Here is a 23,296-nt window from a genome sequence, read left to right on the forward strand (position 1 = left end):
TCACAGCAGATTTTTTTTTCTTTGCGCCCAAAGGGGAAATATATTTTGTGGTAATTGTGGTAAAAACAAATTTCTTTGACCAAACACATCCAACCCCACTTTTAAAATAGGAAATTACTGCTTGAGTTGCTTAAATTTAAAAAGCAACTTGGAGAAAAACAAAAGGTATGCATATGATTAGGTAAAGATATAAACTAACTGGTGTGAGAAGGAATGGAGAAATTCATTTGCTCCAAGAGGCACCACTTCCTAAGTTGGGGAATCAGGTAGTGAGTGACAGGATTCTAACCAATAGCTAAATGCCCTAACAAATATTTTAGTTTTAATTGGATACTTACTGACTTCTTTGTAGACTAGAGGTGGGCAACTATGATAACTTTATGACCTATGGACTTCAACCCCCAGAATTCTGGGAATTGAAGTTTGTTGTCAAGTTGTCATACAGTTGCCTACCTCTGGCATAGACAAAAGGAACAGAAGCACACTGGGTACACAAAAATAGTTCTGAGGAGTCTATTTTGAAAGAAATTCCTGATTACTGTATAGGAAAGGTAAAGGATTTAATTTGGTTTTTGGAGAGTTAGGATTAGGAAAATTTGCTGGCCACCATTCATATGTCAAAACTTTATTATTTCTACCAAAGTTGTCTCCGGTCTGCAAACGAGAACCCCAATTATCTGGAGCAGTAAAAAGGAGGCCCCAAGGATCTGTAAGAGAGAACTTGCTCCATATTTTGTTTCCCAATTCTTCAACAGTGCCTTTTTCTTTTCTTCCCAAATACCACCAGCCCTCCTTTTTCCAGCATTCCAGCATAATTAGACAATTTGAAGACCAATAGCTGTCCAGTGCTCTTAGCAATCTGGCAATAAGTCATAGGTAATATGGATAAGTTCCCATTTCCTACTTTTACTAGGAAAAAATATCCACTTAAGGGCTGGTACAATATTTATGCACTGCAGTAGTCCAGTTGAGTAGTGATGAGGGCATGAGTCACTGCAACAGCTCAATATTAAAGCAGATTTATGAAGGTGTGTATTATATCAAGGTCAGGTTCTCCCAGTGACAACATAGCCCTGCAAAAACTAGATAATCAGAAAGGTTGAAGGCAAAAACACAAGGCAAAAAAACAAACAAAAATATGCTGCTTTTATACGGTGATGCTGGAGAAATTTTTGGGGATGTCATGGACTGCAAAAAGAAAAAATAATAATAATTCAGTACCACTTGAAAGGCTGTAATAAAAATTAAGGCTTAAACATTTTGGACATATAATGGGAAGGCAAGAGTCAGTGGAGAATAACCTGATGCTTGTAAAATCAAGCATAATTAAACAAAATTAAAAAGGCTGATAATGAGGGGACTAGATATTATTAATGGTGACACCATCATGAATTTACAGGAACTGTAAGAAGCAGTCATGAATTAATAATAATAATAATAATAATAATAATAATAATAATAATAATAATAATAATAATAATAATAATAATAATAATATTTTAATTTGTATACCGCCCTTCTCCCGAAGGACTCAGGGCGGTGCACAGCCAAAATAAAATACAAGAAAGAACAACACATACAATACTAAGAACAACCCCTTAAACAACGTATTCAATTGGCCAAAATTTAAAATACAATAACACCCTATAAAATTTACAAAAATTTAAAACCCATAAAAGCAAATTAAAATTTTAAAATCAAGCCAGTCCAGCTAGACGGAATAGATAGGTTTTAAGTTCGCGGCGAAAGGTCCGAAGGTCGATAGCTGACGAAATCCAGGGGGAAGTTCGTTCCAAACGGTAGGAGCCCCACAGAGAAGGCCCTCCCCCTGGGGGCCGCCAGTCGACATTGCTTGGCTGACGGCACCCTAAGGAGTCACTCTCTGTGAGAACGCACCGGTCGCTGGGAGATAGAAGACGGCAGTAGACAGTCCCGTAAATATCCTGGTCCTAAGCCATGGAGCGCTTTAAAGGTAGTCACCAATACCTTGAAGCGCACCCGGAAGACAACAGGCAGCCAGTGCAGTCTGCGCAGGATGGGTGTTACATGGGAGCTCCGAACCGCTCGCTCTATTTATTTATTTATTTAATCACATTTTTATACCGCCCTATCTCCTGAGGGACTCAGGGCGGTTTACAGCCTAATAAAAACATACATCTATCACCCGCGCAGCTGCATTCTGGACTAACTGGAGTCTCCGGGTGCTCTTCAATAGGAGCCCTATGTAGAGAGCATTGCAATAGTCCAAGAGAGAGGTCACGAGAGCATGAGTGACTGTGCATAGGGCATCCCGGTCCAGGAAGGGGCGCAACCGGCGAATCAGGTGAACCTGATAAAAAGCTCTCCTGGAGACAGTCGTCAAATGGTCTTCAAAAGACAACCGCCCATCCAGGAGAACGCCCAAGTTGCGCACCCTTTCCATCGGGGCCAATGACTCGCCCCCAACAGTCAGCTGCATCTGCAGCTGACTGTACCGGGGTGCCGGCATCCACAGCCACTCCGTCTTGGAGGGATTAAGCTTGAGCCTGTTCCTCCCCATCCAGACCCGTACGGCTTCCAGACACCGGGACAGTACTTCGATAGCTTCATTGGGGTAGCCTGGGGTGGAAAAGTACAGCTGTGTATCATCAGCATACAGTTGGTATCTCACCCCAAAACCACTGATGATCTCGCCCAGTGGCTTCATATAGATGTTGAACAGGAGAGGTGAGAGAATCGATCCCTGCGGCACCCCACACATGAGGCGCCTCGGGGTCGATCTCTGCCCCCCTGTCAACACCCTCTGCGTCCGGTCAGAGAGGTAGGAGGAGAACCACCGATAAACGGTGCCTCCCACTCCCAACCCCTCCAACCGGCGCAGCAGGATACCATGGTCGATGGTATCGAAAGCCGCTGAGAGATCTAATAGGACCAGGGCAGAGGAATAACCCTTATCCCTGGCCCTCCAGAGATCATCCACCAACGCGACCAAAGCCGTCTCCGTACTGTAACCGGGCCGGAAGCCGGACTGGAACGGGTCTAGATAGACGGTTTCATCCAGGTACTGGGGTAATTGACGTGCCACCGCACTCTCTACAACCTTCGCCGTAAAACGAAGGTTGGAGACTGGACGGTAATTTCCTAAAACAGCTGGGTCCAGGGAAGGCTTCTTGAGGAGAGGTCTCACCACCGCCTCTTTCAAGGCAGCGGGAAAGACCCCCTCCCGCAAAGAAGCATTTGTAATCCCCCGGAGCCAGCCTCGTGTCACCTCCTGCGTGGCCAGCACCAACCAGGAGGGGCACGGGTCCAGTAAACATGTGGTGGCATTCAACCTTCCCAGTAACCTGTCCATGTCCTCGGGAGTCACAGGGTCAAAACTATCCCAAACGGATGATGTCCGTCACTTGATGAAATAGCAGAAGGAACTGAACAACCAAACAACAATCACCCTGCCTCATACGCAACATTTCAAAAGGCCCATTTGTGGGCGGCCATCTTGTTTCTCTTTCCAAAAAATAAATCCATTGCGGATGGAAGGAGAAGAGCTGCACAGTGTCTAGCTAGCACCAGGGACACTTCATTCGACGATTGGCCAATCTGTAGGCCTTCACAAGAGAGACAAAAAGAGAAATGACAACCTGTATGGGATGATATCATGTATCTACCAGCATCAGACATTTTGATGCAAGTACGCCATTTGCATGATGACATTGTTACATGCATGTTGTCATTGCAGCATCACCACAGCTTATAGCGAAGTATAGATAGAATAACTTTTTTGTCGCTTTGAATTTACACTGATTGGCATACATTAAAATGAAATTTCATTGCATGCAGGTCTCAAAGGGTCAGCATCTCCAATATACACTACGTAAACATGAGATAATAAATAAATACAAAATTATGGATATACTCACATATATATGGCTGAGAAAGTTGGACCATAAGAAAGGCTGAGCGCCAAAGAATTGAGGCCTTTGAACTCTGGTGCTGGAGAAGACTCCTGCGAGTCCCTTGGACTGCAAGGTGATCAAACCGGTCAGTCCTAGAGGAGATCAACCTTGACTGCTCTTTAGAAGGCCAGATCCTGAAGATGAAACTGAAATACTTTGGCCACCTAATGAGAAGGAAGGACTCACTGGAGAAGAGCCTAACGCAGGGAAAGATTGAGGGCAAAAGAAGAAGGGGACGACAGAGAACGAGGTGGCTGGATGGAGTCACTGAAGCAGTAGGCCTGAGCTTAAATGGATTCCAGAGGACGGTAGAGGACATGAAGGCCTGGAGGAACATTGTCCATGGGGACACGATGGGTTGGACACGATTTTGCGACTAACAACAATAACAACCCACATATATTATACGACACAGAGAAACAAAACAGTCTAGTTTGGATGTATTATATGTACATGGTGAGAAAAATGAAAATAATAATAGAATAACAGAGTTAGAAGGGACCCTGGATATCTCCTAGTCCAACCCGTTTCTTCAAGCAGGAGATCACCATTACAGATACCATTGTCGCAATCAATCCTCAGGCATTTAGGACTACGAGTCAGAATCTGTATTTTCAATGGGGCCCAGGAATATGCCAGCAAATTCCAAAACTAATACAGAATTAGCATCACATGACTTAATCTCCCACTGATCACGTGCACATGTTCTATATACTAGTTAAAATTTTCAGCCATTTTCAAGGATGCTCCTAGATAGAACTCATTGTCTAAACAGGATAAAGCCAGTGTTATCAGAATATGTCTCTGCCCAGTTTCATTGTGGAAAGCACACATAGATGAAGGCTAGAGGCCCCCAACCTCCTTTTCCAGAAGACTTCTGGTTTCATTAGACTACATTTCTATCCAGTTTCTTTTTTTGGAGAACTTAGTTGCATGATTTAACCATACCAACTAACTAGTGTCCTGGCAATAATATGTTATACCTGTGGTGGCGAACAGGTGGCACGTGTAGCCATATTGGTGGGCACATGAGCCCAGCTCCAGCGCGCAAGCGTCCACCGGCCATCTGATTTTGGGGCCTCCTGGGCCCACCGGAGGGCTTCGGGGAGGGGTGGGGAAGGCCCATTTTTCCAGAGCCTTTCTAGGAGCTTGGGGAGGGCGAAAATGACCTTCCCCACCCCCCACCCCTGGAGGCCTCTGGAGGCCGGAAACAGCCCATTTGCCAACTTCCAGTTTGCCAACTAACCCTAAACCTAACCCCCACTTCCTGGACGCGATGGCAAAAACTTCAGCTAGTCCAGAATGCAGCTGCGCGGGTGATTGAGGGAGCACCACGTTGCTCCCGGGTAACACCACTCCTGCGCAGTCTGCACTGGCTACCTGTGGTCTTCCGGGTGTGCTTCAAGGTTTTGGTCACCACCTTCAAAGCGTTCCATGGCTTAGGGCCCGGGTACTTACGGGACCGCCTGCTGTTACCACATGCCTCCCACCGACCCGTGCGCTCTCACAGAGAGGGTCTTCTCAGGGTGCCGTCCACCAGGCAGTGTCGGCTGGCGGCCCCCAGGGGAAGGGCCTTCTCTGTGGGAGCACCTACTTTCTGGAACGAACTTCCCCCCAGTTTACGCCAATTGCCTGACCTCCGGACCTTTCGCCGGGAACTGAAAACTTATTTATTTATCCAAGCGGGACTGGCCTGATTTTTAAATGCTAAATTTTTTAAATTCTTAAATCTTAAATTTTAATTGTATTTTATTGGGTATTTTATATGGTCAATTGGACGGTTTTAATTTCGGCCTTTTTGGAATAAGTTTTTTAATTGTTATTTTAGTTTGTATATAAATTGTTTTAATGCAGGCTGTACACCGCCCTGAGTCCTTCAGGAGAAGGGCGGTATAAAAGTTTAATTAAATAAATAAATAAATAAATAAAAAGGTTAGCAATCACTGTGTTATACTGTATAACCTCTTGCAATCAGATGTCCTGCAAATGTAATGCGGTAAGTCAGACTTCTAGTCAACCACTAACCATGCTGGCTTCCAGCACTCTTGGGAGGACTATACTGGAGAAGGTTGCATTATGGTTACGTTGTGGTGGATTCAGTTTTTAGTCCCTCCAACCAATAAATAAGAGACATTTAAGATTTAATCTTAATTGGTACAAGTCTCCAAGTTAGTTCTTGGTACTAGAGATTCCGTTTGAAAGACGCAATACAACAGCAAAGGGAAATACCATCACAGTTTATGAACTATACAGGTAATCCTCGACTTACAACCATTCGTTTGGTAACCAAAGTTACAACGGCACTGAAAAAAGTGACTTAGGATCATTCTTCACACTTACGACCATTGCAGCATCCCCGTCATCAATATGATCAAAATTTGGATGTTTGAAAACTGGCATGTATTTATGATGTTGCAGTGTCCCGGCCGGGATAATGTAGTCATCTCTTGAGACCTTCTGACAAGTAAAATCAATGGGGAAGCCAGATTCACTTAACAACCATGTTACTAACTTCACTGCAGTTATTCACTTAACAAGAAGAGTCATAACACGGGGCAAAACTCACTTCACAACTGTCTCGCTTAGTGATGGCAATTTTGGGCTCAATTGTGGTGGTAAATTGAGGACTACCCATATAAACAGAAATGCAATATGGAAAAGTGTAAAGAGTTTTTTCTCCATGTAAACGATGCCAAATTGCAATAGGTTGCACAAAACACCTAGTGCGGAAAGATTGGGATAGATGATCAGAAGTAGGGAGTATAGTTTTTGAGTCACTATCCTTTCTCATAACTAGCAGAAGCAGAATCAATTGTACAAAATAATTAATAATCCTATCCCTGTATTTCCACATTATTAGAATTCTTTATTGGCCAAGTGTGATTGGACATACAAGGAATTTGTCTTTGGTGCATATGCTCTCAGTGTGCATAAAAAGGCAAGATACATTCGTTAAGAATCATAAGGTAGAACACTTAATGATAGTCATAGGGTACAAATTAATGAAAAAAATTAATGAAAACAGCCAACGCCAAAGAGCACAACTTCCAAACAACAACCAGAGAACACAATTTACAAGCAAGCTAGACTTTCAGTCTTTAAACAGTAACTTTTCAACTATCTAGAGACAAATGCAATCGTTCTGCCTTTTTGTTTTAGCGCAACCATTGCCAAGGTATGAGAAATTGTACGTTCATCTGCCCGTAGTCTAATCTTTCGTTTGCCTTTTCATTCTCTTGCGGCTTCCTCTGTCATAATCTATTGCATCTCTATGCTTGTCCCCTCTAAAGCCTCACAATTAAAGTTGACAAGAACCATCTGCAGAGGAAGAGAGGAACGTATGCAGAAGGGCAGAAGTCTCTCTCGAAAATGCACTCTCTTCCAAAACACCAGTTTCCCCATCTACTCATTTAGAGAGCGAACTCCGGGTTTTTGGAATGAGTTCTGGACACTCTTCCCTACCTGTGGATTTCCCTATTGCTTTCCTTCTGGAAGCACTTATGATAACCGATTAAGTCAGACCAACAGTGTGGTGAAGGAAAATCTCTAGTTCAGACTGACTGGTGTTTTGGAAGAGGGCAGACGGTTGATTTATTTTATTTTATTTTTTGGTCTTGTTTTTTTTTTAAACATTTGGAATCCAGGAGTTTCTTTCCTCCTAATTAGATTCTACTTCCTTTGGGGGGGGGGAGAGAGACCGCATTGTCTGAAACTAGAGTTTCCTAGGAAGCACTAATTAGAGCCTTCTCTGATTTGTGAGCCACTAATTAGATCTCAAAGATTTAAAGTGTTTTCAAACAGAGACATTGTCTAGGTTTGAAATTGCATTTATGCCTGGAATCCCTTTTCTAGGCAGCCGTGTGGAATGACCTTAAGCCTAGCTCATTCTCAGAATACTTGGGTGAGCAATTTAGAATGCAGTGCTTTAATTTGGATTGTTGTTATGTTGGTTATATTAGCTATGTTTTTCCTGAATTGATTTAACTGTAAATGTAAGTAAAAAATATTTTAGTTACGTCTGCTTAAATGTTTTGGGTAAACATACTGAATACGGATGGCTAAACAGTTTGTATTCTCCATAAAAACATGTGTGTTTCTGTAGTGTATGTTTTTCTCTGTGTGTGTCTGCGTGCGTATATTTCTAGGTGTGAACTTTAGCTTGTTTACAGTGTTTGTTTTTGCTCTCTTGCTCTCTTTTTTTTTCTTTTTAAAGTTGCTTCAAGCACCCTTTTCCCCCCTCCTCTTTGTGAATGGGGAGCTTGTGTCTTACTTTAACTTGAAGCGTTGCTCTTTTATGTGTCTGCTACTTATTTACGCTACTCACATGGGCGTCTGAGGGGACCAAAGGATGATATAACACCCCTTTTAATCTGTCCTCGCATTATGCAAATGGAAAATATCGTTTTAAATTCTGCACAACTACACAAACCTACCTCAGAAAACAATAGCACCCATCACTGATGAATTCACTCTTTTGATTGGCCCCCTTTTGGAGAAAAACAAGCAGTGGCCGGCTAGGAGTCCTCTAACATTTAGAATTTGAATTGTGCTGTCCTCCTAAATTAATTCTAAATTAATATCTTTAGATAACTCGAGGCAGAAAATTGGATGTCCTTTTTCAGAACAGATACTCTACTTTTTAAATGGAGAAACTGTTTACTTTGCCTTTCCTGTATTTTTACCTTTAACTTTGAGGACATTTGAGAAGTTTGGGGAAGGCTGAGTGTTGGATGCAGCAAATGAAAAGGGAGATCCTTTGGCTTTCATTGCCCTCCACAGTAAAGTATTTTTCCAGTCTTAATCTAAACCAGGGGTGTCAAACTCAAGGCCCGGGTGCTGGATCCTGCTCGCAGGGTACTTAGATCTGGCCTGCAGGGCCACCCTGGAAACAGTGAAGGACTGGCCTGTGGTGCCTCTGCCAGCAAAAACGGAGCTTGGGAGGACCATACATGGGTCTTCCCGAGCTCCGTTTTCACTGGCAGAGGGTTGCAGGGAGCAGTCACAGCCGAAAACGGAGCCCAGGAACCAGTTTTTGCTGGCAGAGTGCTCGGGCCACCACAGGTGCCCCTGACACGAGTGTCATCAAGCTGGCCACACCCACTCCAGTTCTCCGAGGTCAAACACAACCCTGATGCGGCCCTCAATGAAATCGAGTTTGACACCCCCAATCTAAACTGTTCCCAAATGTTTACTTTGCGCTGCCATCTTGACTGGCATCTTAACCTATTTAGACCATATCATTCTGTATGTATATGATACCAAGACTAAACAGATCTCAGCTAATGAACATTCAGAATGTTACCTAATTATATGGTTAACTTGCAAACTGTTTGAATAACGGGTCTCTGGTGGCTCAACAGACTAATGCAGTCTGTTATTAACACAGCTGCTTGCAATTACTGCAAGTTCAAGTCCCACCAGGCCCAAGGTTGACTCAGCCTTCCATCCTTTATAAGGTAGGTAAAATGAGGACCCAGATTGTTGGGGGCAATAAAAGTTGACTTTGTATATAATATACAAATGGATGAGACTATTGCTTAACACAAGGTAAGCCGCCCTGAGTCTTCGGAGAAGGGAGGGATATAAATTCAATTTTTTTTAAAAAATAAGTAACTTTATCTGACCAAGACAAACTTTTGTGAGTTTGTCAAATAGCTGAAGGTAAGGAAGATCATATTGCTAATTATTTGGGTGAATTAACTCCTAGAACCATGGGTTCAATATGACATGTTCCTTCTTTTAAAAAAACCTTGTCCATATTATTTAGCCAAGAGAAAATTCTTCCTTCAGTAAATATTTTGAAAATGTCATCTCTTTGGCAATTATTTTATCAACCCTTTTTAGTTCAATAATTATTCATTAACTATCCAGCTGATAGGCTAAAAAAGCCTTTATACCTTTTGGTAAGTCGTCATTATGCTTTTAATGGTTCTACAATCTCTTTATTGCCACATTCTAATGTTTTGCTCCTCTATGACTTTGGCAGCTAAAATCAATAGTTTTTATTGTGGTGTTTTACTCTGGACTCCCAGTTACAGTGAATGGACAGAATACTGCTGGATTATGGGGGGAAAAATTGGAAAAATCTGGCAAAAAAAATCATAAAGATATCATATGCAATCTAACATGTTAGGTGCAATTTTGAGTAGAATTCCTAATTTGGAAAGCTTCCATGTTCAAATTCTAGCCACCTCTCCTTTCACTATACTGGGGTAATGAGAACAGCAGTATGATGTAAAAAAAAGTACTAATACAGTCTATCCTCTTAGGACTACAAAATCCTCAGATCATTTTTTTATTGAACAAGAAATTTGCAGTATGAAATTTATGCTGCATGTAGCAATACAATTTAAAATTCTGAGTGGGGTATAGATAGAAAGGGCCATTGTATTATTTTATGGTATTTCCCTAATCAGAGAGTCCTCCAGCAATAAAGACTTCAACTTTTGGGATTCTTAGCAACAGCCATGCTAGCTGTAGAATTCTGGAAATTGAAGTTCTCACAGCTGGAAAGCATCAAGTTTAGGGAAGGCTGTGCTACCTTCCTGCCTTTTGTGTAAGCAATTCAATTATTTGAGCTTCTACTAAATTATATCTGTCGCAGAAAGAAAGTATTGTTTGTTCACATCTGCAAGCTCAGTCATAGCTATGCAAATTCCTCAAAAGCTCAAGGACTAGCATCTAAATGTGGTTTTGCCTTGAGTGAGGAACCTGTTCCTCTCAAAATTTTGCTGAATTATGATCAGCCATGATAGCCAGGGGTTAAGAAATTCTGAAATTACAAGTCAGTAACATTTGGAGGACTATAACTTCTCTATTTGTCAGGCCCCAAGAGCCCCCACAAGAGCCTGCCAAATAAGAGTTATTTCCATTTTCCTTTATTGTTCCTCACCTATAGACAGAAATATTGCCAAATTAAAGCAACTACTTGCATCAGTGGAAAGATACTCTGAAAACTACTATGGAGGAGCCATCTTAACTTTCTTTCTCCTAACTAAACTATCTTAACTTAATAATAATAATAATAATAATAATAATATTTTAATTTGTATACCGCCCTTCTCCCGAAGGACTCAGCTTCATTGTCTCTTGGTCCTTTGGCATGCAGCCCCTCCCTCCCGGGAATCCAGACTACATTCCATCACAGTATCGCTATGATGCACCTATAGCCCCATTTAATTCTCTGGCTTCACATCATATGTAAAGGGCTGTGTCTGGGGATGTCATGTGTGTTGGGCTTGGTCTCCGGGTGTTATGTGAATTTTGTTGTATGGGTAGTAAACTATGTATATACATACAATGACAATAAACTTTATATATATATATTTTCCTAGCACATAGCAGTCTTTCTCAACTTGATGCTCTTCAAATGTGGTAGACCTAGAATCTTAGCTAGCATCTGGAAGACATCAAATCAGAGAAAATCAGCTTGGAAGGACTGCAAACTAACATTAGTACCTGCATTTTTCCATCACTTACAAAATAGCCAGTAGGAAGAGAAGTCCTAGTCATCATGGCCCCTTTCCCAGAATTAATGAACCTTAATTCAGACCCCAGAAAGCCTTTTTATTGATCCATTAGTTCTTTTTAACTCTGCTTTCTGCTGATCAGACATTAATTCACCACTTTATGCCTCTATGCTGAGCTTGGCAGCTTAGCTCATTTGGGATTCAAGTCTTTCTTCCTTAAGCAAATCCAGCGGTTGGATTTCAGCCCACTGCATAGATTTGAAAATGCCTTTATAATGAGGAGGTAAACTTTCCATCTTCGTTTTATTGGAGATATGTCCTTGTTTTCATCATACAGTATATCTGCTAAAATCTCCCACAGTTTCAGACAACAGTTTTATTCCAACACCGTGTGCATCTTTATACTATAACTTTTGTCTGTCTTACTTCCTTTAAAGTTGAAAATCTGAATCCTTGTCCTTTATTATTTTTCTACCTTCCATAGTTTTCCTGAGTGTTCACATTCTACAGTAGAGTTCACACAATGTACTTAATTTGGCAATATAATTATTCCATTACCTGGGTTTGCACAATAAGTTGAACTAAAAAGAAATGTACTGGACTTGCATAACACACTATACCACAGACAACTGACCAAGGTTAAAGTTAACCAACTTTAGTATCTTGTATAAATGAAGGTGCTGGGTCTTTTAAGTGTTCTGGTTAAGCATATTGGGCTTTCAGTACCATGGACAGAAGCCCGGAAGCTTGACCAATCTATCAGTTCCTGTACCTGACTCCGTGTAGCAAGAGTTTGGCCTTTTAACTTTTTAAAAATCAGATTTTTAATCTGGTTAAAACTAATGGTGGTGAGGTTTTACTTTTTATTTATGCTAAACTTTTAATTGAATAAGTAAATACAATTCAAGCTAAAAACTGTTTCTGGCAACCTATTTGCAAAAAGATTTGGATATATCAGTTTCATTTGTCACCAAACTAATCCCAGATGAAATTACACCAACATCAAAAAAATACTTTGATGGGGTCACACACAAACCATTCATATGCTGCACAGTAAAACCCACACAAACCCATAAAACACACATCTCTGTGACTCCTAGAACTGTCACAAACATTACACAAACTAAACCAAACAAGTCTATTCCAGCAGACCAAGGACATCTGGAGCTGTCACTCATTTGATTGAACAGGACAGGAATTTTATAGGCTCAGAGGAGTTTGACTCCCTTCCAGATGTTTTGAACCTCAGTTCCCCAAGTCCCCTGGCCATTGATCATGTTGGATGGCTTGATGGTAAATGAAGTGCAACTTATCTAAGGGAGAATGTCTACCAGTGGCCTACAGAATCTCATTCATAGTTTATGTTTATTTTAAGGGGCCTTCTTAAACCTTCCACATAGGGTGAAGAGACACTGTACAAGAGTTTAGGGTATCTATTCTATTACCAAGCCTCCTACTTTGAAAATACAATCTACAGGCCTTCCCTTCTGCCCCCAATACAGCCAAATATTTATTCATTGAAGGTCTTCCACCTTTTAAAAAAATCATTACATCCCGTTATGTTGGCTGTTCAGATCAAATCTTGCCACCACCACCCAGTTCTCCCTTCTAAGCAGGGAAATCCTCCCACTCATTCTCTTTAGCCTCTGCTTTCTCCTTTCCTATTTCAGTTTCCTGTCCTTATTGGGTGGAGGGGAGGGAGGGAATACAAGGTTTCATGAAGAGATCTGCCTTTTTGCTAAGTTGGGGGGGGGGTTGAGGAACGGAAACGGTCCCCCCTACCCCGTTACCTTACCTGCCAGTAGCTGCATCCAAGCACAGATCTTGTAGACCGTGGCCGTGTTGCAGAAGAAGAAGAGGGCGAAGCAAGTGATGCAGCCCAAGATCAGCACCATGGAGAGCAGCACGAAGAAGGAGGCGGCCTTGAAGGCGCCGGAGGGGATGCTGCGGAAGTCGGCGAAGGAGCCGTGGCAGGTGAGTTCCCGGTTGTTGCCTTCGTTGCCCACACAGTAGTGGAAGAGGCCGAAATAGCCCGGCTTGGGCGTGCTGACGCTGTCGCCGATCCAGTAAGGCTGGATGAAGACCACCACGTTGATGATGGCGAAGCAGATGGTGAAGATGGCCCAGAGGACGCCGATGGCCCGCGAGTTCCGCATGTAGTTGTCATGGTACAGTTTGGAGGCCTCCTGCGACGGCAGCATCGTGCCGGGAGCGCCGGGATCCCCGGCGGCGCTGAAACGGAGAAGGCGGGCGCACGCCGGCGGCCGTCCCGCTGCGCTTCTTCCTCCCCCCCTTGGCAAAGGGCGGCTTAGTCGCGGGAGCCCCGCGGCACCGGCCGAGGGAGAACCCAAGGGGGGCCTGCGAGGGGCCAGGCCATGGGGGCCCCGGCCTATCAAGGCGGCGGGCCGGGAGCCCTTTTTAGAGGCGCTGGCTCGCTCCCTGCAGGTTCAGCCGCGACTCCATCTTGGCTGCTGCCGCTGCCTCGGCTCCTGCTGACTGGCTGGCTGACTGGATCTCTGGATCGCTCGATCGCCCGTCCGCCCGTCCGCCCGCTCGCTCGCTTGCCTCTTCGCTCGCCTGGCCGAGGCTCGCGCTCGCGACAAAGGCTCGCAACCGCGACCGCGCGCGCGCGCCGGGGCCCGGGAGGAGGCAGTCTTGGAGCGCTTAGTTAAACGAAGGTGGGGAAGAAAGCGAGCGAGCGCCGGGGCAGCTTCCCGAAGGGAGGGGTGGGGGGAAAGAGGAGGAGGAGGAGGAGGAGAGGCAGCGCCACGCACATGCGCCCAGCAAGCAGGTCGAAGGAGCCGGAGGCCCCCGGCCGGCTTCTGTTTCTCTCTCCCCCCCCCCACAATCCCCCGGGCGACTGAGGCTGGGGAGGGGCGGAGGGGAGGGCGCACCGGCTCCCCCTTTTTGCCGCCCTGAGCGGCGATCTTATTTGGCTTGCGAAAATACGGACGGCCGCTAGAGGCCAGCAAACGAGAAGCCTGGTTTCTCTTCGGTCGTCTTGAGTGCCGAGCGCTCGGTGGAATTGTTGAATCTTTGCAGCCCTGGCAAGAGATTCCCCACGCGGCGGATTCCCCCCCCCCCCAAACTCACTCCCAAAAGAAGCCGCGGCGGAGAGAGGCGCAGAAGAAAGGCGGAAGACAAGGAGGGAGGGACGATGGGGAGACACCCCCCTCCCACCACCGCAGCTGTTCCGAGCCAGCTTTCCATCCAGCAGTAGGCTCTGGAAGAGGAATTTCCTCGGGGCGTGGGGGAGGGGCGGGACGGGACGGGACCGGGCGGCTTCTCGGGGTATCCTGCTGGTGGTGGTTTGGAGTACTCATTTCTAAAGATCTAAGTATCAGAGCCCACTGTAACAACATTGCCAAAACGGCACTAAGATTTGTTAACCTAATCTTGTATAGCTTCTTCTCTGCTAATATTGTACTACTAACTAGAGCATACAAAAAATTTGCTAGACCAATCCTTGAATACAGCTCATCTGTCTGGAACCCGCATTGCAAATCGGAAATAAAAACAATCGAGAAAGTCCGGAGATATTTCACAAGAAGAGTCCTCCACTCCCCTCTGCTCACAATGAAATATCTTATGCCACCAGACTCCAAATTTTGGGCTTAGACAACTTAGAACTACGCCGACTTCAGTCTGACCTAAGCATAGTACATAAAATTATCTACCACAATGTCCTACCTGTCAATGACTATTTCAACTTCAACCACAACAATACACAAGCAAATAATAGATACAAATTCAAGGTAAACTGCTCCAAACCTGATTGCAGAAAATATGACTTCAGTAACAGAGTGGTCAATGCTTGGAATGCACTACCTGACTCTGTAGTTTCTTCCCCAAACCCCCAAAACTTTAAGCTTAAACTGTCCACTGTTGACCTCACCCCATTCCTAAGAGGTCTGTAAGGGGCATGCATAAGTGCACCTGTGTGCCTACTGTCCCTGTCCTAATATTCCTTTTTTGCTTACTCTTTTCATGTATCCAAATTATGTTTATACTTTTGCCTGTTATCTTATATAGAATAGAATAGAATTTTTTATTTTATTATAATTTTTAATTTTTTATTTGATTGGACACACAAGGAATTTGTCTTGGTGCATATGCTCTCAGTGTACATAAAAGAAAAGATATGTTCATCAAGGTACAACATTTACAACACAAATGATGGTCAATAAATCAATATAAATCATAAGGATTGCCAGCAACAAGTTATAGTCATACAATCATAAATGGAAAGAGATTGGTGATGGGAACTATGAGAAGATTAATAGTAGTGCAGATTCAGTAAATAGTTTGACAGTGTTGATGGAATTATTTGTTTAGCAGAGTGATGGCCTTCGGGAAAAAACTGTTCTTGTATCTAGTTGTTCTGGTGTGCAGTGTTCTATAGCGTCGTTTTGAGGGTAGGAGTTGAAACAGTTTATGTCCTGGATGCGAGGGGTCTGTAAATATTTTCACGGCCCTCTTCTTGATTCGTGCAGTATACAGGTCTTCAATGGAAGGCAGGTTGGTAGCCATTATTTTTTCTGCAGTTTTAATTATCCTCTGAAGTCTGTGTTTTTCTTGTGGGTTGCAGAACTGAACCAGACAGTTATAGAGGTGCAAATGACAGACTCAATAATTCCTCTGTAGAACTGAATCAGCAGCTCCTTGGACAGTTTGAGCTTACTGAGTTGGCGCAGAAAGAACATATATGATTGACAAATAAATAAATGAAATGAAATAGAATCTCCTCCCTCTTCTTCCAACCTTGGAAGGAAGGAGGGAGATCCTTCACCTATTTGGGTCTCCATTCTCCAAGCTGACCTTGAGGGAAGTGATGTCTCTTGGCCTATAACCCAATGCCAGCCTAATGGGAAATGCAGCTCTGCATCAGATGGTGATTACAGGTAGTCCTCGACTTACAACTGTTCCTTCAGGGACCGTTCGAAGTCCCGACGGCACTGAAAAAAGTGACGTGTGACCATTTTTCATACTTACGACCGTTGCAGCATCCCCTCGTGGTCACGTAAATAAAATTCAGATGCTTGGCAGCAGACTCACACTGATGGTAGTCGCAGTGTTTCAGGGTCATTTGGTCCCACTTTTGCGACCTTCTGACACACAAAGTCAATGGGGAAATCAGGTTCACTCAACGACCGTGTTGATAATTTAATAACTGCAGTGATTGACTTAACAGAAGTGGCAAGAAAATGGGGGCAAAACTCACTTAACAAATTTCTCACTTAACAACATAAATTTTGGGCTCCATTGTGGCCATATATCCAGGACTAGCTGTGCTTTTAAGGACTCAGCTCAATGTGACAGAAACAAGTTTCAACTCCAGAAGTTGAACTCGGTCCTGGGATTTATAGTCGCTATTCAGAAGTCAATTTCTGCTTTCTTAAATAATTTTAAAGATCAGATTGCAAAGGTAATTATCTTTCCCTGATCAAGTCAGGAAAAAGGTCAGAATGGTGAGCTAAGTTCAAGAGCGCCATCAGCAATGAAGCAGGAAAAAAAAAGTCAAATCTGTAGGAATTGAAACTGGAAGATGAAGGCCATAGGTTGCTGAAACTGGAGTATATCTGATCTCTCTTCTGACTCTCTATTGTTGAATTCTCAATTTCCAACAATCTCAGTTGGCATGGGCAATGGTGAGGGGCAATGGTTAGGGACACACATTTCTCATCTCCATTCAGGAGAGAATCCCACCATTGTGTGACATGTTGCGGGACTTTGTTCTAGGCACTGGTGTTGCTCAAAATCATATGTTACTTGGAGGAAGGTGCCAAAGATTACAAAGATTGGTGGGTGACCCAAAGATAAGGGAATCATAAAAACTTTACAGGACAGTCTCAGAATGCAAGATCATCTTGACAAACTGGAAGGACGGGCAGAAACCGGCTAGATGAATATCAGCCGAGACAAATGCAAACTTTTTAATTTGGGTAGGAAAAACCAAAGGCATGAGTATAGGAATGAATGGGGTGGCACCATTACTGAGACCAGCTTATCAAAAAGGATCTAAATAGTAACATAATGACATAGGCCAGGGGTCAGCAATCTTAAACACTCAAAGAGCCACAAAGGTCCTAACCGGAAGCCCCCTTTTCATTTCTGGAGCTGACCGGAAGTCCAGTTCCCCCACCATAGAGTCTCCTCCTAGCACAGCGTCCTTTTTCCTATGCTGACCAGAAGTCTGGTTCCTCCCACCATAGAGTCTCTTCCTAGCGTGGCGTCCTTTTTCTTCTACCTGTCCTAACCAAAAGCCCTATCAATTGTGGAGCTGACCGGCAACAAGAAGCCACAGCAGAGGAATGAAAGAGCCACATGCAGCTCCAGAGCCGCAGGTTGCTGACCACTGACATAGGTAGAAGTCATCTTCTAGTCCAACCCCCTGCTTAAGCAGAAGACCCTGTACACATTCAGACAAATGATTGTCCAGTCTTATTCACATGACTGTGGGATACTGCTTCTTAAAAGCCTCCAGTGATGAAGCACCCACAACTTCTGAAGGCAAGCCGTTCCACTGGTTGATTGTTCTCACTGTCAGGAAATTTCTCCTTAGCTCTGATCGCTTGGTGAACCTGAGCCAACCATGTGAGGCAGCTGCAAAAGAGGAAATGCAATCCTAGATTGCATTAGTAGTAGTATTGTGGCAAGGTCCCTGACTCTCTTAATTCTGCATTGAGTCAGACCACTTAGAAACATTGCACCAAAGTTGTCTACGGAGATTCGCAGTCATCCAGGTCATGGTTGTCCCAAAGGTGCTTTTTCAAGAGGCAACTGGACTGTGTTGTTGTTTTTTTCTATGAAGACGTGTCACTTCTCATCCAAGACGTTTCTTCAGTTCTGAGAGATTGCACCGAATTCTGTGTATTATTTTGCCTTTGGGATTGCACCGAATTCTGTGTATTATTGACCCCAGTAATACACAGAATTGTATTAACAATTCTGTGAATTGTTATTGTAGAATTGAAGAATTGTATTGACAATTTTTATAGAATAATTGTATTGACACCAAGCTGGCAGGAATAGCCAACACTCCAGAAGATAGGCTCAAGATACAGAAGGATCTTGACAGATTTGAACATTGGGCGCTATCTAACAAAATGAAATTCTTTGGGATTTCACCGAATTCTGTGTATTATTGACACCAATAATACACAGAATTGTATTAACAATTCTGTGAATTGTTATTGTAGAATTGAAGAATTGTATTGTCAATTCTTATTGAAGAATTGTATTGACAATTCTTATAGAAGAATTATATTGACACCAAGCTGGCAGGAATAGCCAACACTCCAGAAGATAGGCTAAGATACAGAAAGATCTTGACAAACTTGAACATTGGGCGCTATCTAACAAAATGAAATTCAACAGTGAAAAAAGTAAGGTTCTATATTTAGGCCAAAAAAACAAAATGCACAGGTACCGTATATGTGGTACCTTGCTCAATAATAGTAACTGTGAGCGGGATCTTGGAGTCCTAGTGGACAACCATTTAGATATGAGCCAGCAGTGTGCAGCAGCTGCCAAAAAAGCCAACACAGTTCTGGGCTGCATAAACAGGGGGATAGAATCAAGATCACATGAAGTGTTAATACCACTTTATAATGCCTTGGTAAGGCCACACTTGGAATATTGCATTCAGTTTTGGTCGCCACGATGTAAAAAGGATGTTGAGACTCTAGAAAGAGTGCAGAGAAGAGCAACAAAGATGATTAGGGAACTGGAGGCTAAAACATGAAGAACGGTTGCAGGAACTCGGTATGCCTAGTTTAATGAAAAGAAGGACTAGGGGAGACATGATAGCAGGGTTCCAATATCTCAGGGGTTGCCACAAAGAAGAGGGAGTCAAACTATTCTCCAATGCACCTGAAGGTAGAACAAGAAGCAATGGTTGGAAACTAATCAAGGAGAGAAGCAACCTAGAACTAAGGAGAAATTTCCAGACAGTTAGAACAATTAATAAGTGGAACAACTTGCCTGCAGAAGTTGTGAATGCTCCAACACCGGAAATTTTTAAGAAAATGTTGGATAGACATTTGTCTGAAATGGGTTTCCTGCCTGGGCAGGGGGTAGGACTAGAAGACCTCCAAGGTCCCTTCCAACTCTGATATTATTATTATTATTATTATTGTTGTTGTTGTTGTTGTTGTTATTATTATTATATTTTAGGAAGGAACAACGTGGAACATGTTCAAAAGACACCAGTGAAGATGATTAAAGAGGGTGAAATGAAAACTGAAGGATATCTGGAATCAGTGGGTACATAAAGCATGGAGTGGACTGTGGAGACTTAATAGGTATCTAAAGGACTTCCTTGAACTCTTCAAAACTAACACAATTGTTTTCCTGCTCTACGGAGTAGAGAGCTGGTCTCTGACAGAAAGCCACTTGAAGAGACTAGAAGCATTTGAAATGTGGATTTACGGGCTCTTATATATAAGTTGGGATGACAAAATCAGAAATGAGGAGGCGATAAGCTGCCTGGGAAAACCAAGGGAAATCATCAAAACCATAAAAAAGTGAAAGAGTATTTCGGACATGTGATGCAACATCCAGAAAAATATGGCATCCTTCACTTATTCCTCCAAGAAAAGATTGAAGGCAAATGAGGTCCTGGCAGAAGAAGAACATCATGGCTTCAAAATCTAAGGGCTGGTTTGGACAAAACTCAAAAAAATAGGATCGCTAACATGATCGCCAATGACGGATATGGCACAAGAAGAATAAGGCTCCAGAAGGTAGAACACAAAATGAAGGGTTTACATTCCAATGTCAGCCCCACTAAGTAGACCAGACCAGAAAATCAACTCCACAGGAAGCCTAAAACTACAGATAGTCCTTGACTTACAACAGTTCACTTAGTGACCCTTCAAAGTTACAACGGCATTGAAAAAACTAACTGTGTTAGTTTTTGTGTGTGTGATCATTTTCACACTTATGACCATTACAGCATCCCCACAGTCACATTCTGATCCTTGACAATGGACTCACATTTCTGACAGTTGCAGTGTCCCGGGGTCATGTGATCCCCTTTTACGACCTTCTGAGAAGCAAAATCAATGGGGAAACTAGTTTCACTTAACAACCATATATTACTCATTTAACAACTGCAGTGATTCAGTTAACAAAGGTCATCAATTGGGGGAAAAACCCACTTAACAATATAAATCTTGAGCTAAATTGTGGCCATAAATTGAGGACTACCTGTACTTTTATTGAGGTTGGTTATATTAGAATCTTGTGGGTCTGATTGGGCTGTATTCCTGTTCCTCCTTACATTTCAGTCAATGAAGGAGGTGCCCTGTGTGAATCACTTCTGAATATTCTGGTCTTCTGTATTTAAAAACATATTTCAGGCTTTTTTGCCTAGGTAATTTTTCCTGCAATGCTGGGAAAGACTGAGGGCAAAAGAAGAATGGGACGGCAGAGAACAAGGTGGCTGGATGGAGTCACTGAAGCAGTAGGCGTGAGTTTAAATGGACTCCAGAGGATGGTAGAGGATAGGAAGGCCTGGAGGAACATTGTCCATGGGATCGCAATGGGTCGGACATGACTTTGCAACTAACAACAGCAACAACAAAAACAATAGTTCCTGCATATTTCCACCAAGGTCATCTTCCTTACTCTATGATAAGGAACTATAAGTAGTCCTCAACTTACCACCATAAATAAGCCTTAAATGATGGTTGTAAGTCACGGCAGTCATTAAGTGGGTCTTCACATGACCATGTCCAATTTTATGACCTTCTTTGTGGCAGCTATTAAGTAAACATTGCAGTCATTAAACAAATGCAGCTGTCAGTAAGCCAACCCATTTTCTTCAGTGGGTGGGTGGGGTTTTTTATTCAGAACAAATGCCAACAGTTGCATTCACATGACAGTGAGATGTTGCAAAGAGTTGTGGCAAGAAAAATCCAGTCCGGTTCCAATCTGGGGGGAAAAATCCCCACTGGAAATAAAATGGAGACTGGCTAAAAGGAAAGAAGGTCTCTGTTTATTTGGTTTTCCGGAAACTTCAGTGGCAGCATCATGTTTCTGGGGTGGCTGACAAAATGGCTGAGTGAGTGGATGGATTTTTATAGGGTTCTGGGCTTTGGGGATTGAGATGCTCCAGGGGGTTGTGCAATTTAGTGAGCCTTGTGTCTTTTACTATTCCAATGGTGGTGGGTTAATCCTATTAAGGTCATGTGCTGTCCTTAGAATTTGGGTGGGGGAATGTTAATTCTTAATCCCATCAGCTCCAGCCTTCTGTTCGAGCTTGTGGCTGAAAGTGTTTTGTTTATGAATAGATTGGCCAAGTCTTCCAGAAAGGATACAAAATCTCCATTCCAAAAGACCAGTCTCTTCTGCTTGAGGCTGTTTTCCTAGGGCAGGAAGAATGGGGATGCTTTCTCCCTTTAAGAACATGTTTCTCCATTTCTCCTTTGGGGAAATATTCTATCCTGCCTATTAAGAATAAGAAATATTTTAATCTGGGGAGGTGGGGCTTCCTTACAGGATCATCAATGCAACCTGGTTGCCAAGCACCCAAAATGTGATCACATGACCGCTGGGAGATGGAAACGGCTTTCAGAAAACCAGAACTAAATTGTAAGTTGCTCTGGGTAGGTCCATTTTGACTTTAAATGATTGCTAAGTGGCCATTCATTAAGCAAAGATGATCTGTAGATTTTGGTTGAGCATCAGGAAAAATCTCTTAATTGTAAGAGCTGTTCAGCAGTGGAACGCTGCAAAAAAAAAAAAAAAGGTTGAGGAATTGGCAGCACTACCTGCGAATTCTGGTTTATGAAGTCCACTACATTAAAATGAGGCTGACTTAACAGCATTTCCAATATCTTGGAGAAAATAGTTTTATAGCATTCCAGGTATGGCTAACTGCCCTGCAGTGGCCAATAGTTGATTGTGGGCTAGAATACAGTGCAATATTTTTCCTGAACTTCTAAATTGCATATCAACAATCTCTTTCATTGCACAAGTGTATTAACTGAAGCTAACAGAAACGGGGGGGGGGGAATATATCATAACATTACATTCCTAAGGGTTCATTTTAGCAAAATCAACACAAGTATTAAAGAACCAGTTACAATTCAACTAATCCTGACTGGCTTTTGAAAGATTCATATTTGAATAGGATACTCATCATCGGAAGCAATTTATTCCTTTCTGTTGTGGAACTGATGCTATGTACCATTCAAAAAAAAATTCTTGCTACAAATTAATAAAAAGTATGAGACCCAACCAGGGGTGAAATTCAGCAGGTTCTGACAGGTTGTAGCAGAAATTTTGAGTAGTTTGGAGAACCGGCAAATTCCACCTTTGACTGGCCCCAGACTGGGGAGGGAATGGAGATTTTGCAGTATCCTTCCCCTGGAGTGGGGTGGGAATGGGGATTTTGCAGTATCTTTCCCCTGGAGTGGGGTGGGAATGGGGATTTTGCAGTATCTTCCCCTGGAGTGGGATGGGAATGGGGATTTTGCAGTATCCTTCCCCTGCCATGCCCACCAAGCCACACCCACAGAACGGGTAGGGAAAAATTTTGAATTCCACCCCTGGACTCAACTAATATACGGATCCGAGGTTTTTAAAAATGGTTCACATTCAGAACATGTGCTGCTGCTGGGATCCACATGAATGATTGTTAATATGTATTGAGGACAGAGAGAAAACAAGAGAAAATCCAAACAACAGCCCATAATGAATGTCAGGATCATTTCAGAGCGCAGTTTTAAAGCTGTTGAATTAATTTAGCAGAAAGCAAGAATTGCTTTCTCTCTCCTTCTTCTCCAGACAGAAGCTTCTGAAAAAGGCTTTCATATATCTGGGGGGAAAAAAATGGACTGTGATGAGGCTAACTCTCCCACTCTTCACTGGGAGAAACCGCAGAAGACA

At 43.0% G+C, this 23,296-nt stretch overlaps 1 protein-coding gene across 1 annotated transcript in view; it reads right to left on the reverse strand.

Annotated features, from left to right (window-relative positions):
* The window catches only part of LHFPL4 (LHFPL tetraspan subfamily member 4), a 73,083-nt gene extending 59,481 nt beyond the window's left edge, over positions 1-13,602 (reverse strand). The window contains exon 1 of the mRNA XM_058174258.1: positions 13,197-13,602. Coding sequence (XP_058030241.1) covers positions 13,197-13,602 — 406 coding nt within the window. The remainder of the gene's footprint in view (positions 1-13,196) is intronic.
* Between the last annotated feature and the right edge of the window lie 9,694 nt (positions 13,603-23,296).

The sequence above is a fragment of the Ahaetulla prasina genome, chromosome 2 (assembly GCF_028640845.1).
Source record: "Ahaetulla prasina isolate Xishuangbanna chromosome 2, ASM2864084v1, whole genome shotgun sequence".
NCBI lineage: Eukaryota > Metazoa > Chordata > Lepidosauria > Squamata > Colubridae > Ahaetulla > Ahaetulla prasina.